This window comes from Alosa pseudoharengus, unplaced genomic scaffold (genome assembly GCF_046254945.1).
Source record: "Alosa pseudoharengus isolate Yale_2024_CS ecotype anadromous, Long Island Sound unplaced genomic scaffold, YU_APseudo_1.1 YU_APseudo_1.1_scf_1, whole genome shotgun sequence".
NCBI lineage: Eukaryota > Metazoa > Chordata > Actinopteri > Clupeiformes > Clupeidae > Alosa > Alosa pseudoharengus.
Window position 1 is genome coordinate 2,423,897 of NW_027468564.1, and position 12,476 is coordinate 2,436,372.

The 12,476-nt window shown below is 39.5% G+C and overlaps 1 protein-coding gene across 2 annotated transcripts in view; it reads right to left on the bottom strand.

Annotated features, from left to right (window-relative positions):
* The window catches only part of LOC143120344 (uncharacterized), a 58,448-nt gene extending 51,894 nt beyond the window's left edge, over nucleotides 1-6,554 (bottom strand). For both annotated transcript variants that reach the window (XM_076281369.1, XM_076281368.1), the window contains exons 1-2: nucleotides 6,401-6,554; nucleotides 4,587-4,914 (exon numbers count right to left, since the gene is read on the bottom strand). In XM_076281369.1, the coding sequence (XP_076137484.1) occupies nucleotides 4,587-4,914; nucleotides 6,401-6,427 (355 nt within the window). In that variant the 5' untranslated portion in view covers nucleotides 6,428-6,554. The remainder of the gene's footprint in view (nucleotides 1-4,586; nucleotides 4,915-6,400) is intronic.
* Between the last annotated feature and the right edge of the window lie 5,922 nt (nucleotides 6,555-12,476).

Sequence of the window (12,476 nt, forward strand, 5' to 3'; positions counted from 1 at the left end):
TGGTGGAAAGGCCGCTATGGTCATAGTTTGAAACTTTCTCAGCGAAAATTATTGACAAAGATGGCGGAGTATTTTACTGCCTATGGCAAAGTTTTAAACCACATTAAGATTATCTTGACGAATATTGGTACTTCTATCAACAAGGATTGTGGTTTATACATCGCACGAACTTAGTCAGCAACGAACTTAGTGGTTTATACATCACACAAACTTAGTCAGCAACACGGGTATGAAATATATTATGTTTTAGTCAGTGTCCAAAGGGGTGAAAGCCACTTTAAATCGGGTCACATTATTGACTGTTGAGTGTCATTGAGTGTCACTGTTTAGTGTAATTCACAGCAAATTAATAAACTGAATATGGTGGTCCAAGAGCAGACCATGCACCGGTCCATGCATCATCCCTACTGAGCAGTACAGCATAGGATGACAGTCAAGTACAAAGCAATGCACCATGTTGCTAACGTTAAAGTTAACCGCTTTCACACACACGATATAAAATACACAATGATAAATGTAAAATTCAATATCAAAACACTATTATTTACACGATTACTCCTGAAATAACTTCTATTAACTGCACATTCACTACATAAAAATCACTGTTTGGAGGAAAGGGTTCCCGTGCTGTCACTGGTTGGAAAACGTTCAAACGGCAATATATTCGCGCCGTTTCGTCCTTGCTTATATTATTCAGTGAGGCGTGGTGGTTTATGGGATGAGTAGTTTCTTCGCTCGGAAAGAAAATATGTACAGAGTCTTGTACCTTTGATTTTTTTGGATTTTCTCTTCGTTTTTTCACTCAAAATGATATGTTGTATGCTTATGAGTTATGCCATAGCTGCTTAGCCTAAGACATGCTGTAAAACTCTTTACATACAGGATTTTTCCAAAACGTCAATGGGACAAATGAATGGGAATCTTACTTCCGGCACCTAACCGCATTTTGTCTGTGGGCGGGACTGTGCAGCCCTATGTGTATGAGCATGTGTTTTTTAAGATTTGTGGAGCGTGTAAAAACCTTTCCACACTGTGCACATTCATGAGGCTTCTCTCCAGTGTGTATTAGCATGTGGGTTTTAAGATTTGAAATTTGTGCAAAAGGTTTTCCACACCGGTCACATTTATAAAGCTTTTCTCCAGTATGTGTAAGCATGTGGCGATTGAGATCTGTTATGGTTATAAATGCTTTTCCACACTGGGCACATTTACGAGGCCTTTCTCCAGTGTGTTTTAGCATATGGGTTTTAAGAGATGAACACTGAGAAAAGGTTTTTCCACACTGGACACATTTATGAAGCTTTTCTCCAGTATGTGTAAGCATGTGGCGATTGAGATCTGTGGAGGTAATAAATGCTTTTCCACACTGGGCACATTTATGACGCCTTTCTCCAGTGTGTTTTAGCATGTGGGTTTTAAGAGATGAAGACTGAGAAAAGGTTTTTCCACACTGGTCACATTTATGAAGCTTTTCTCCAGTATGTGTAAGCATGTGGCGATTGAGATCTGTGGAGGTTATAAATGCTTTTCCACACTGGGCACATTTATGACGCCTTTCTCCAGTGTGTTTTAGCATGTGGGTTTTAAGAGATGAACTATGAAAAAAGTTTTTTTCACACTGGACGCATTTATGACGTTTCTCTCCTGTATGTATTAGCATGTGGTTTTTAAGACCTGCTTTTTGTGTGAATGCTTTTCCACACTGGGCACATTTATGAGGCCTTTCTCCAGTGTGTTTTAGCATGTGGGTTTTAAGAGATGAACTATGAGAAAAGTTTTTTTCACACTGGACGCATTTATGACGTTTCTCTCCTGTATGTATTAGCATGTGGTTTTTAAGAGCTGCTTTTTGTGTGAATGCTTTTCCACACTGGTTACATGTATTGCTAAGCATGTAGCGGTTGACTAGTGAGGGTGTTGTGAATGCTTTTTCACAATGAGAATATTTATGTGGCTTTTTGCAAGACTTCTCTTTTTCCTTCACTCTAACTGAGTGTGTTTGCTGGTGTTTGTCAAGTTCTCTCAGGGCTGTGAAACTCTTCCTGCAGACTGTGCAGTGGTGCAGCCTTCCTTTGAGCTGCAGGTTGAGTTCATCATTCTGTCCATGGATCTTCTGTGCCATTACATGTGGATGTTCTGATACGCCTGGAAGAGTTACCATAGACTTAGAATGACGATAGATGTTCCACATTCTAGATTATATACTGACGAGGAAATATCTAACTTCAAATAGAACTTAAATGCAGAAGTATAATCACTAGTTATGACTTAAACATTACAAGAAACGGAGGGTCAGTGAACAGATAGGACATTTTACTTATGGGTCTGCATCATGGCCCAGTTGTTGAAAAGTAATCAAGTTTTGGGGGGTTTGATCACATCTGATTTGATCAAATTTTCGGCATGCGTTCAGGGTTGAAATTAATTGGACACCCCTGCAAAAAGAAGGATAATCCTGATTCCAGTAAGAGTGGAATCAGACTGGTTTTCTGGATGAATTTGGTCAAATGATATAATTTTATTTTCCTGCCCAGGTAGATTAACTAGATGAGCAATAGTGCCGTCTATCCATATAGATCGCAATCCACCCATTGACTTGTATATAAAAATTAGCATCAAAAAGATTGAGGAGGAATATCTCTCTGGTATTTATATCTATATGGGATTTATTTAAGAATAAGAGTGTAATTTCAATTAGTAAAAAAGTTTAATCTATATATTTTTGTTAATCTATATGTTTTTTGTCAATCCTCGTTGAGTTCCCGTTAATATCTGGTGCAAGACAGGAAATAATTTAAAGGAATCTAGTTACAGACTTCTAGTAACCGTACAAGATTCCTAGTTGTTGAAAAATCGTAGATATTTACTCAAACTAGTTTGATGGAAGCACTCTCTGACGACCGAACAGAAGAGCTGATCAGATGATGCAACATTCCAGACATAGTTTGCTGAATGTGACAAAAAGAATGTATGGGCTTGAAATTGAGTAAAATCATTGACTGCACCTTTAATAAACATGCAAAAACAACGCTAATATCTTATAGCCTTATACAGGGCCTAAAACTGTTACTCCGTTACGTTAGAATTAACTTTCTTCTCTGAACAAGGACTGTATGCCTAAAATGCATGTCTGGTATAGTGCCACCATCTCGCAACAGCTGGATTGACTATTTCACTGGTCTTACCTCTACCATTTCTAAAAGTTTCCTCAAACTCATTTCAGAGTTGGTGTATGAACTTGCAGGTGTCCTGAATTTATATTATGATGGGATGGGGTGTATGGAAATGTAATGTGAAATCTACATCCCATGCACGAAAACTCATGAAATTACACATCCCTCACAGTCGCTCAGGGACAGATGTATAAAACTAGCAGAAACAAACAGCACACACATTAAGCATTTGACAAACGCACCACATGAGTGAGTGCATTATTGGATTCCGAATAGTCATGGGCCGCTTGCGGCTAGATTTCCTTGTTGCACTTTTAACCCAAAACAAAGACAAATTTCTATACAATCCCAGAGAAAATTAAAACAAAATTAAGTCAAAAACAATATATTTTCTATTTAGAATGTCATTTGGAGTTTGTTTTTAAATACGGAAAAAGCTTCGATGAAAATGACACTTATACTTACTTATAAAAGAAAATCGTGAGGACAACAAAGAGGAGGTTAGAGTAGATTGTGGATTTATCCGGTTCCCATTACTGATCAGTTATAAACTGAGAGCGGTATCCGGTATCTGGCGATTTTGAATTATCGCACCTGTTAAACTCTCGTGGGGATGTCTAAAGTCTGAAATGCATACGTTTTCCTGAACACACTTTTGTCCTCTGCCCTCGAGTGGATAATGTGATCTCCGGTACCTGAAGGCGGCACACTTACATTTTTGCTACCCCAGAGCTAACTTGCTAACTAACTTAATCACAGTATCCACTCGAAGGCAGAGGACAAATGTGTGTAGAGCAAAACGTTTGCATTTCCGATTTCTTCATGCCCGCGAGAGTTTAGCAAGTGTGATAATTCCCAATCCCGGCCCACGATCTAATGTCAAAATAATAATGTAAATCGGCCCTTGAGAGTATTTTTTAATTGCGACAAACAACAACACTGACTAAAATAGATCGATAGATCTAGATAGATAAGATAGATCCATGTATGGTGACAACTCATGTGTACTCTCCTTCACTAGTTGCTAGACATCTAGAACTTCGATTCAAGCCCAAATTCACTGCACAAAGTTTTCAGGAAATACTTGTATTAAACGCGAGAAACACCAAGACGTGCATTTGTTTGTAATGACGCGGAAGCTATGGAGGCCATAGTTTTGCACAAATTGAAGCAGAAATAGGCCTACACCAAATGTTGAAAAAACGTTCACATGTGTTGAAGTCTTGGGTAGGCCATGTTATTCACCTATTCTGATTCTGAAGGAGAATATCCATCCAACACTGACATGGCCCTCCAATCAGATGACGTTGGCAGCAGTGGCCCCCCGCTCATTTTAGTTTGAGACCCCTGCTCTAGAGTCACAAAACTCAGTGCAACACACTGATATATTTAGCCGTGTGTGAGAGGACTTACTTTCCAGCAGATGTTCGTGTTGTTCCTCCTTTTCCTCCTCCTCTTTCTTCACTTCAGTCTTCACTGTTGTCTGTAGCATTTCATTGTACGTACACCTTGGTGACTCTGTGACGTCTGCTTCAGTTTTACAATGCAGCTCTGCAAAGGGCTTTTCTTCTTCATCTGCACATGATATCATAAGACCATACTCCTCCTCTTTTATATCTTCTTCTTTCACAATCACTCTCAGGTCAACCTGGTGTGTTTCAGCACAGCTAGAACTAAATGGAAGTCCGAGATCCATGTTGCTAGTAGTACAAAGATGATCCCGTACACAGTTTTCAATTTCCTGTAGTCAGAGAAACAAAATAAAGACAAGTTGGGTTTTCTTTCTTTTTTAATTAATAGAAGGCAACTTTCAATAAATGAATGGTTAACAAATGATGTGCGCTGCTAGCCAGGGAATACCCATATGAACCTTTGGTAAATTTGGGATTCACTCTGCAGGTCTGTCTGGCTAACTGTACAGTGTTTCCTATACATTGACTAATCTGTGGCATAGAAGACGGCGGGCTAAATTGGTTAGTCTATACAACCACAGGTGGCACTGTGGTAACTCTATATAAAACATATTGATCTCAATGGTGCATTTTGCCCATGTTCAGGGTGGAAAATAAAAAAGAAAGATTTGCATAAGACAAGTCAAATTGGTGTTTTTAAAAAGAAGGGATCATGGAGAATAAAGAAACAAATATTTTAAAAAAATCTTTGTATATTCCCACAAAGTGTTTGGGTGCTCTAAAAATGAGAACCAGACAGATTTTTCAGACTTCTAAGGTCTGCTGTTCAGACCCTGAAGGAATTTATGTTCTGTTCATTGCTTTTTGCGAGAGTGTTTCTACTTATCTCAATAGGGAACATAAATCAAGAGCCTATGTTGAGTACAAATATGTCTTCTGAAGGCCTAAACAGAGCCCAGCCAAAAACTCCAATAAAGTTTTGATCAACTTTGAGGGACAACTATGACCATGCAGGATCTTCCAGACCAGACGTGACGATTTTGCAATATATTATTCTTATTTATGTACCAGCAAGCAAAATTTGAGCCTCCTACATGGTTTAGTTCTTGCGCTATGGGCTTGTGAACTTTGACAAAAAAAAGAGGCCGAACAAAACCGACAACCCCCGTAATAACTGTCTGTATCTTGGAAAGTATTGATCTTACATAAAAGTAATTTTACTATTTGAGACCTAAGTGCGTGGGCCCTGGTTGAATTGACGTGGCCTTAACTTATTGAAAACAAAATTACTTTTGATACTAAATGATAGGCTATACAAAATGTTTGTGTGTTTGTGTGTTGTTGGGGTTGGGGGGATGCGGCCCGCCGGCCAATTTTCAAAACCCAATGTGGCCCTTGAGCCAAAAAGTTTACCCACCCCTGTTTTAAAGACACAAAATCAGCTAATTACAGAAAATATTTTTATATGGTATTCCTCCTGGCGTATCGCCCATATCTCCATATTTCTTGAATTTCCCCTGGGGATCAATAAAGTATCTATCTATCTATCTATCTATCTATCTGGGTACACAGAACAGCTCGCATGCTGCATGCGTTTTGCGCCACTGCACACCCGCACATAGCCTACAGCACCGCTGATGGAAAAACATTCTACGGGAAACACTGAAGCGAGGTTATTGGCTCAACCATAACTTCCAGGAGAAACTGCTGAAAGTTTGAATGCATGCAAGTGCTGTGTTGAGATCACCGGTCCTTAGTTACCTGGGATGTTTGGCTAACTAGCTCTCGTCTACTGTTTGTGACAAAAACACATACCTTCCTCCGGCAAGTTCGCTGCTCCATCAACTTGATCTGCTGATTTGGTGTTTGTCTGATTAGACGTGAAACCGTGCTTGTCTTCGACTCCGCAACATGTCTTGAACATCTATGAACGTTCGCGTTCCTGTAAACTTTCCTGCTCACGACTTGAGCCCCGTGATTCTAGCGAAAATAGAATATTCATACCGGATATCCGTGTTTGCAAAGGCACTTAAAAGCATGCTAGTATTGTTTTCAAAATAAAAGTCCCCCTAACCCTATAACATAAACCTATGTGAAATAAATTATTTATTAGAAAATGATCGGTTAAATGTTTTCTCCAGACCAATAGTAACAGCCTTTATTGATAAAATAATAATAATAAACACACACATATAGTTTGCTTCCAAAACGTTTTTAAAACATTAAAAAGTCAGGCTAGGCCTATTTAATTGTGTATTTCAGGTGATAAGTATAAGTATAAGTATATATACTCTTTTGATCCCGTGAGGGAAATTTGGTCTCTGCATTTATCCCAATCCGTGAATTAGTGAAACACAGTGAACACACAGTGAGGTGAAGCACACACTAGTCCCGGCGCAGTGAGCTGCCTGCAACAACAGCAGCGCTCGGGGAGCAGTGAGGGGTTAGGTGCCTTGCTCAAGGGCACTTCAGCCGTGCCTGCTGGTCGGGGTTCGAACCGGCAACCCTCCGGTTACAAGTCCGAAGTGTTAACCAGTAGGCCATGGCTGCCCAAAATATATTCTTCCAATCCATTCTGCCCAGTTCAGTGCCCAGCCTACTCCATTCAAACTTAGCCATGTATACTGTATCATTGAGAAACCCACAATCAAACAATATCAATCCCATAATATCAATCAATATCAATAAAAATTGCAGTTGTGTTGTTTTGGAGTAAAGACAAATCAAGTACAGTACCCTATTACAGTAGTGAATTACTTGGAAAAACAAAAAACAAAATGTCTGCATGAAATCATGTATTGAACAATTTAAGCACAGCTCAAATAGCCTAGATCAGGGGTAATTAATTAATCTTTAGCGAGGTCTATGTATATGTATGTATGTATAATATTAGGATGGATGGAGCCTAGTTGTAGATAGATAGATACTTTATTGATTCCCAAGGGGAAATTCAAGAAATAGAAGATTGTAGGCCTAGGCCTAATGTTTAATGTGAAATAAAATAAGTAGCCTAAAAGGCAACATTCGAAATGAGGAGAAATAAGGCAAGATAAGAGTAGCCTAATTGGGAAGAAAAACTGAGTAGCCTTGGCTATTTTTAAGATCTTAACGTGAACTTAAAATAAAATTTGAGCTGAGACAAGGATGGATATTCCACAGCTGGTTCCTTGAACCCATTAATCAGCAAGTTTAATTTATTTATTTTTTTGTTTTTTTAGGTTGACCCGAAATCCTGGAAACCCAGGAATATCACGTTGTTGGGCAGTGAATTCATGTAGGCTTAACTAGATTGTGGTGGATCAATCATATTGCCTTCTTAAATCGTAAAATATTCTGTGGTCTCAGTTCACTGTTGAATGGGCCTAGCTTACCCTATGTTTGCTCAAAATATATGCTTTGTCTAGTAGAGGAGGTTCAAATTGGCGCTTAAAATCGACTGTCTCAGAGGTCCAGGGCAATTCCGCGCAAAACTGTCACACCATATTTAGTTGGCGTTAACGTGACAGTTTTGCAGGGTATTGCCCCTGTATCGTTACATATAGCTGTTCTCGCTGTCTAGCTTTCTCCTCTTTGAATCGATAACTTAGATATCCATCTGATTGTTTCTCCTCCCGTCTCCTCCCGCTCGTTTCAGGCTATCAGTCTCTTCTCCATAGTAGGCTACTTTACTCACTGACTCGACTTTATCAGAATTCACAGATTTCACTGGCTGAGTAGGCTAGCAGCAAGCGAAATGATGGTTCCTGAAGCTCCTGAAGTAAATGCTGTTATCCTAAACAACAAAACATTTAGCGCAGCTTTGAAATCTTACGTAAAAATGTAAATTAGGCTATTATGGTCTGGGTCCGGATAGGATCACGTCACGGTCCGGACTCGGACCGCGGTCCGCCATTTGGTGATGGCTGGCCTAGATGCATGCTTAGCATTTTGTGATCATTAACTCTTAGTCAGCTGTATATCCTCTGATTTTAAAGGGACACCAGGCAACGTTTTCGTGTTAATTACTCATCTTCGTAAGTCGGTATATGGTTAAATGACTCATTAAAGGGCGAATGAAGACGCTCTCGCCCGCCCCTACTGCCTGTAGGAAGAATATCCCGCTTGCAAGTTCAGTGTATCGTACCCGCCGACCGAAGCGATCAGTTTACATCCTGCATCCACAGCACAGAGTCAGGCTAACAAAATGCTAGCGATTGTTGCAAACGTGTGTATAATGTCAGAGCCGGCAAAGAAGCAGCAAAAACCCTTGACGGAAGATGCAAAGAAAAGGAAAAGAGCTTCAGACCGAGCGAGGGGGAGTTTCGTAGAGAAAAAGCATCAGGCTTGCCTGGTGTCCCTTTAATATTTACCAATATCTAGGCGATATTTGTTACATTTATTTTGTATTTGGCCTGTTATGAAATCATGTAGAAAAATGTTAACAGATTGTGAAACTTAAAGCCTAAATTTCATGCATGTTGAAGTTTGCTGCAAATTCAAAACCGGATTACTCTGGAACGGTTAACTGTACATGGGACTGCTGTATTGTATTCGGTAAGGTCTGCTGTTTATTTTGATATATGGTTTGTCATGTGTTGAACGAAGGGTTCGTGAAGTATTCCACCGAGATGAATATGTAGGGAGATAGGCGCAGAACCTAGAATTTATTTACTTGTCTCGCGAACCCTTCACCACAGCAATTGTGGCTAACATCGTTTAAAAGCTGAGAAAAAGCTCTTTCATGTGATGTGATTAGAGATGTCCGATAATATCGGGCCACCGATATTATCGGCCCGATATTAGCATAAAAATGTAATATCTGTTAATATCGTTATCGGATTTTTTTTGCCTTAAAACCGATAAAATAATGCTTGCGTTACACCCAAATAGTGCCTATGCGCTCCTGAAGCGTTTACCGGCGCACAGATGATGACCTCATCAAGCTGCGTCTTGAAGCATACAAACAAGCGTGGATGGCTGCAGTAACAAACTTGCTCGCTCTGTTTCAACATTATGTCTGTGGTTTGGAATTGGCCATGGCCGTCGTAGCCCCTTGAGTTGGCCGTGACGCCCCTTTGAAAATCAGAGGTTTAAATATTCTGCTTTGCGTCCTACTAATAGCGATTGGAGAAAGTGACAGCGCAAGAAAGTGCGTCCAAATTAACCCATTCTTCTCAGTTGAACTACTCGCGAAGTAGCCTACTCATCACACAGACATCACAAGTATCACATGAAAGAGCTTTTTCTCAGCTTTTAAACGATGTTAGCCGCTAATTGCTGTGGTGAACGGTTCGCGAGAAAAGTAAATAATATCATTCAATCATAAATTCTACTGAAGGTTTTGCGTCCATCTCCCTACCCATTCATCTCGGTGGAATACTTCAGAACCCTTCGTTTAACATATGACAAACCATATATCAGAATAAACAGCAGACCTTACCGAACAGAAAGGTGTAAATCAGTCCCCTGTACAGTTAGCCGTTCCAGACTAATCCCGTTTTGAATTTGCAGTAAATTTCAACATACATGGATGTCTCCAAATTTGGGATTTAAGTTTTACACTGTGTTTAAATTGTTCCACATTATTTCATAACGGGCCAAATACAAAACAAATATTACAAATGTCGCCTAGATATCGGTAAATCAGAGGACAGCTGACTGTAAGAGTTTGTGAAAGTAGCCTTAATGATCACAAAATGCTAAGCATGCATCAAGGCTATTTGAGTTTCTTAAAGCTGAGCTGTGCTTAAATTGTTCAATACATGATTTCATAATAGGCCAAATATAAAATAAATGTTAAATATAGCCTAGATATCTGAAAATATTAGATGATCAGATGATTTACAGTTATATGTAATATGTCATGTTTTATGTTTTTGTATACAGTGATGCAGGTCTACTGCAGTGAATACAACTTTGATCATTTTTATAGCCTACTACTGTATAGTTAACTTTGGCCTTGGTGCCCTGACATGTGGCCTTTGTGCCCCCCACCAAATATGCCCAACTGAAGGCCAAGTGGCTTTGCTCCTAAAATGGTGAAATTCCAAGCCTGATTGTGGGTATGGCCCGTTATGTACTTCACCTCAAGCCTGAAGTATTTTTTGTAGCTCAAACAAATGTTTTCAAAATTGTGCAGTATAGTTGCTTGCCACATTGTAATTGACTCATATTGTGCATTCATTCAATTAAGGTGATTGAGTTTTAGTTAAAGAAACAGTTCATGAAGCATCCTACAAATGCAGGCTCATTTAACACAGAAAAAGGGAAGCCTGTCATACACTATGCCTGTTATTTTAGTTGGCTTTACATTCTGCTATGTTGCACATAGTTGTTCAGGTACAATGTTTTATCATTTGTGAAGAAGTCAAATTTGCCCTATTTGTTGCGGGCATTGTCAAGATTATCTCAGGGAGAGTGTAATCCAAACTGTTGTTTGAGACAATTAAAAAATAAAAAATAAACATGGCACTTTTTCCCTAAATTAAGTTGAAGTATTTTTCTTATTTTGCACAGACAATGTTAACATTTGGAAAGCCTTGTTGCATTCAAGAATGCATCCAGTGGGGCATCACAATAACATTAAGCATGTTGTGTTAATTCCACAACAGGAGATATGTGATGTTACCTAAATTAGTTTTGAGGAAAAATAACCCACATATCGACATCGGTATCGGCTGATATCGGAATCGAAATTTGAGAGTTGGACAATATCGGCATATCGGATATCGGCAAAAAAGCCAATATCGGACATCCCTAGATGTGATACTTGTGATGTCTGTGTGATGAGTAGGCTACTTTGCGAGTAGTTCAACTGAGAAGAATGAATGAATTTGGACGCACTTTCTTTCTTGCCGTCACTTTCTCCACTGCGTAAAAGACTAATTCTAAAACTGATAGTTCCGGTCCTTGACTGTGATTAGCTGAATCACGTTCGATGCCATTGTAAAATGCAGCATAAACATACACCTAAACCGCATTTCGTTCTATATTACCGCGCTACCATAACTTGATACAAGTTAAAGTAGCTGCATCTTGACGTTGCTTGGCAACCATTCAGATAGAAATATATTTCTTGGCGGAAGAATGATTATCTAGGAATAACTCGCTATATTTCTAGTTGCTGTGTCTTTACTTTATGAAACTTTGCCAGGTATTTATTGTAACAGTTTTAGAAAAGCAATAAGCCACTCGAGGCCGTAGGTTACACTGATTCTTCAACAGCTAAGGGGGGTTTTAGGCACTCTACTAGCGCGTCGTGCCTAACAACGCCCCTTAGCTGTTGTAGAATCAGTGTAACCTACGGCCTCTCTGGGCTTATTGCTTAAATTAATTTGCGCTGTGAATGCTAAGATTATTTTGACAGGCCATAGGCTAATAAAATACGCTATTAGTCGGACGCAAAGCAGAATATTGAAAGAAGGGGGCACCAAGGCTACAGTGGCCTGTAAACCTCTGATCTTCAAAGGGGCATCACGGCCAACGCAAGGGGCAATGACGGCCATGGCCGTCGCGGCCGCCGTGAAATTCCTATCCTGCATCTATGTATATTTTTGTGTAATTATTCCACATTTAGTGTAGTCATTCCTTATCAAAACCCCTGAAGTACATGCAAGCATGAAACTTGAAAGTGTTACCTTTCCTTTGAGACCAAGATTATGCTTCTACACAAAGGGGTTCATTATCATAAGCTTGACCTGGTGCTAGGTCTCAGTTGTGTTTCTAAGTCATATCAAGTGACCTAGAGGGCTGAAATGTGGTCAGTTCAGAGATGCTTGTTATCCAGCAGAAAGAAAAAAAACAATATTCTAGTCTCTGTAACTGTGCCAGTACATCACACAGTTTTGATCACACACTTTTTTCCAACTAACTACAGTGTCTCAGCTCACTCCCAGGTTAAGCATTTGATTAA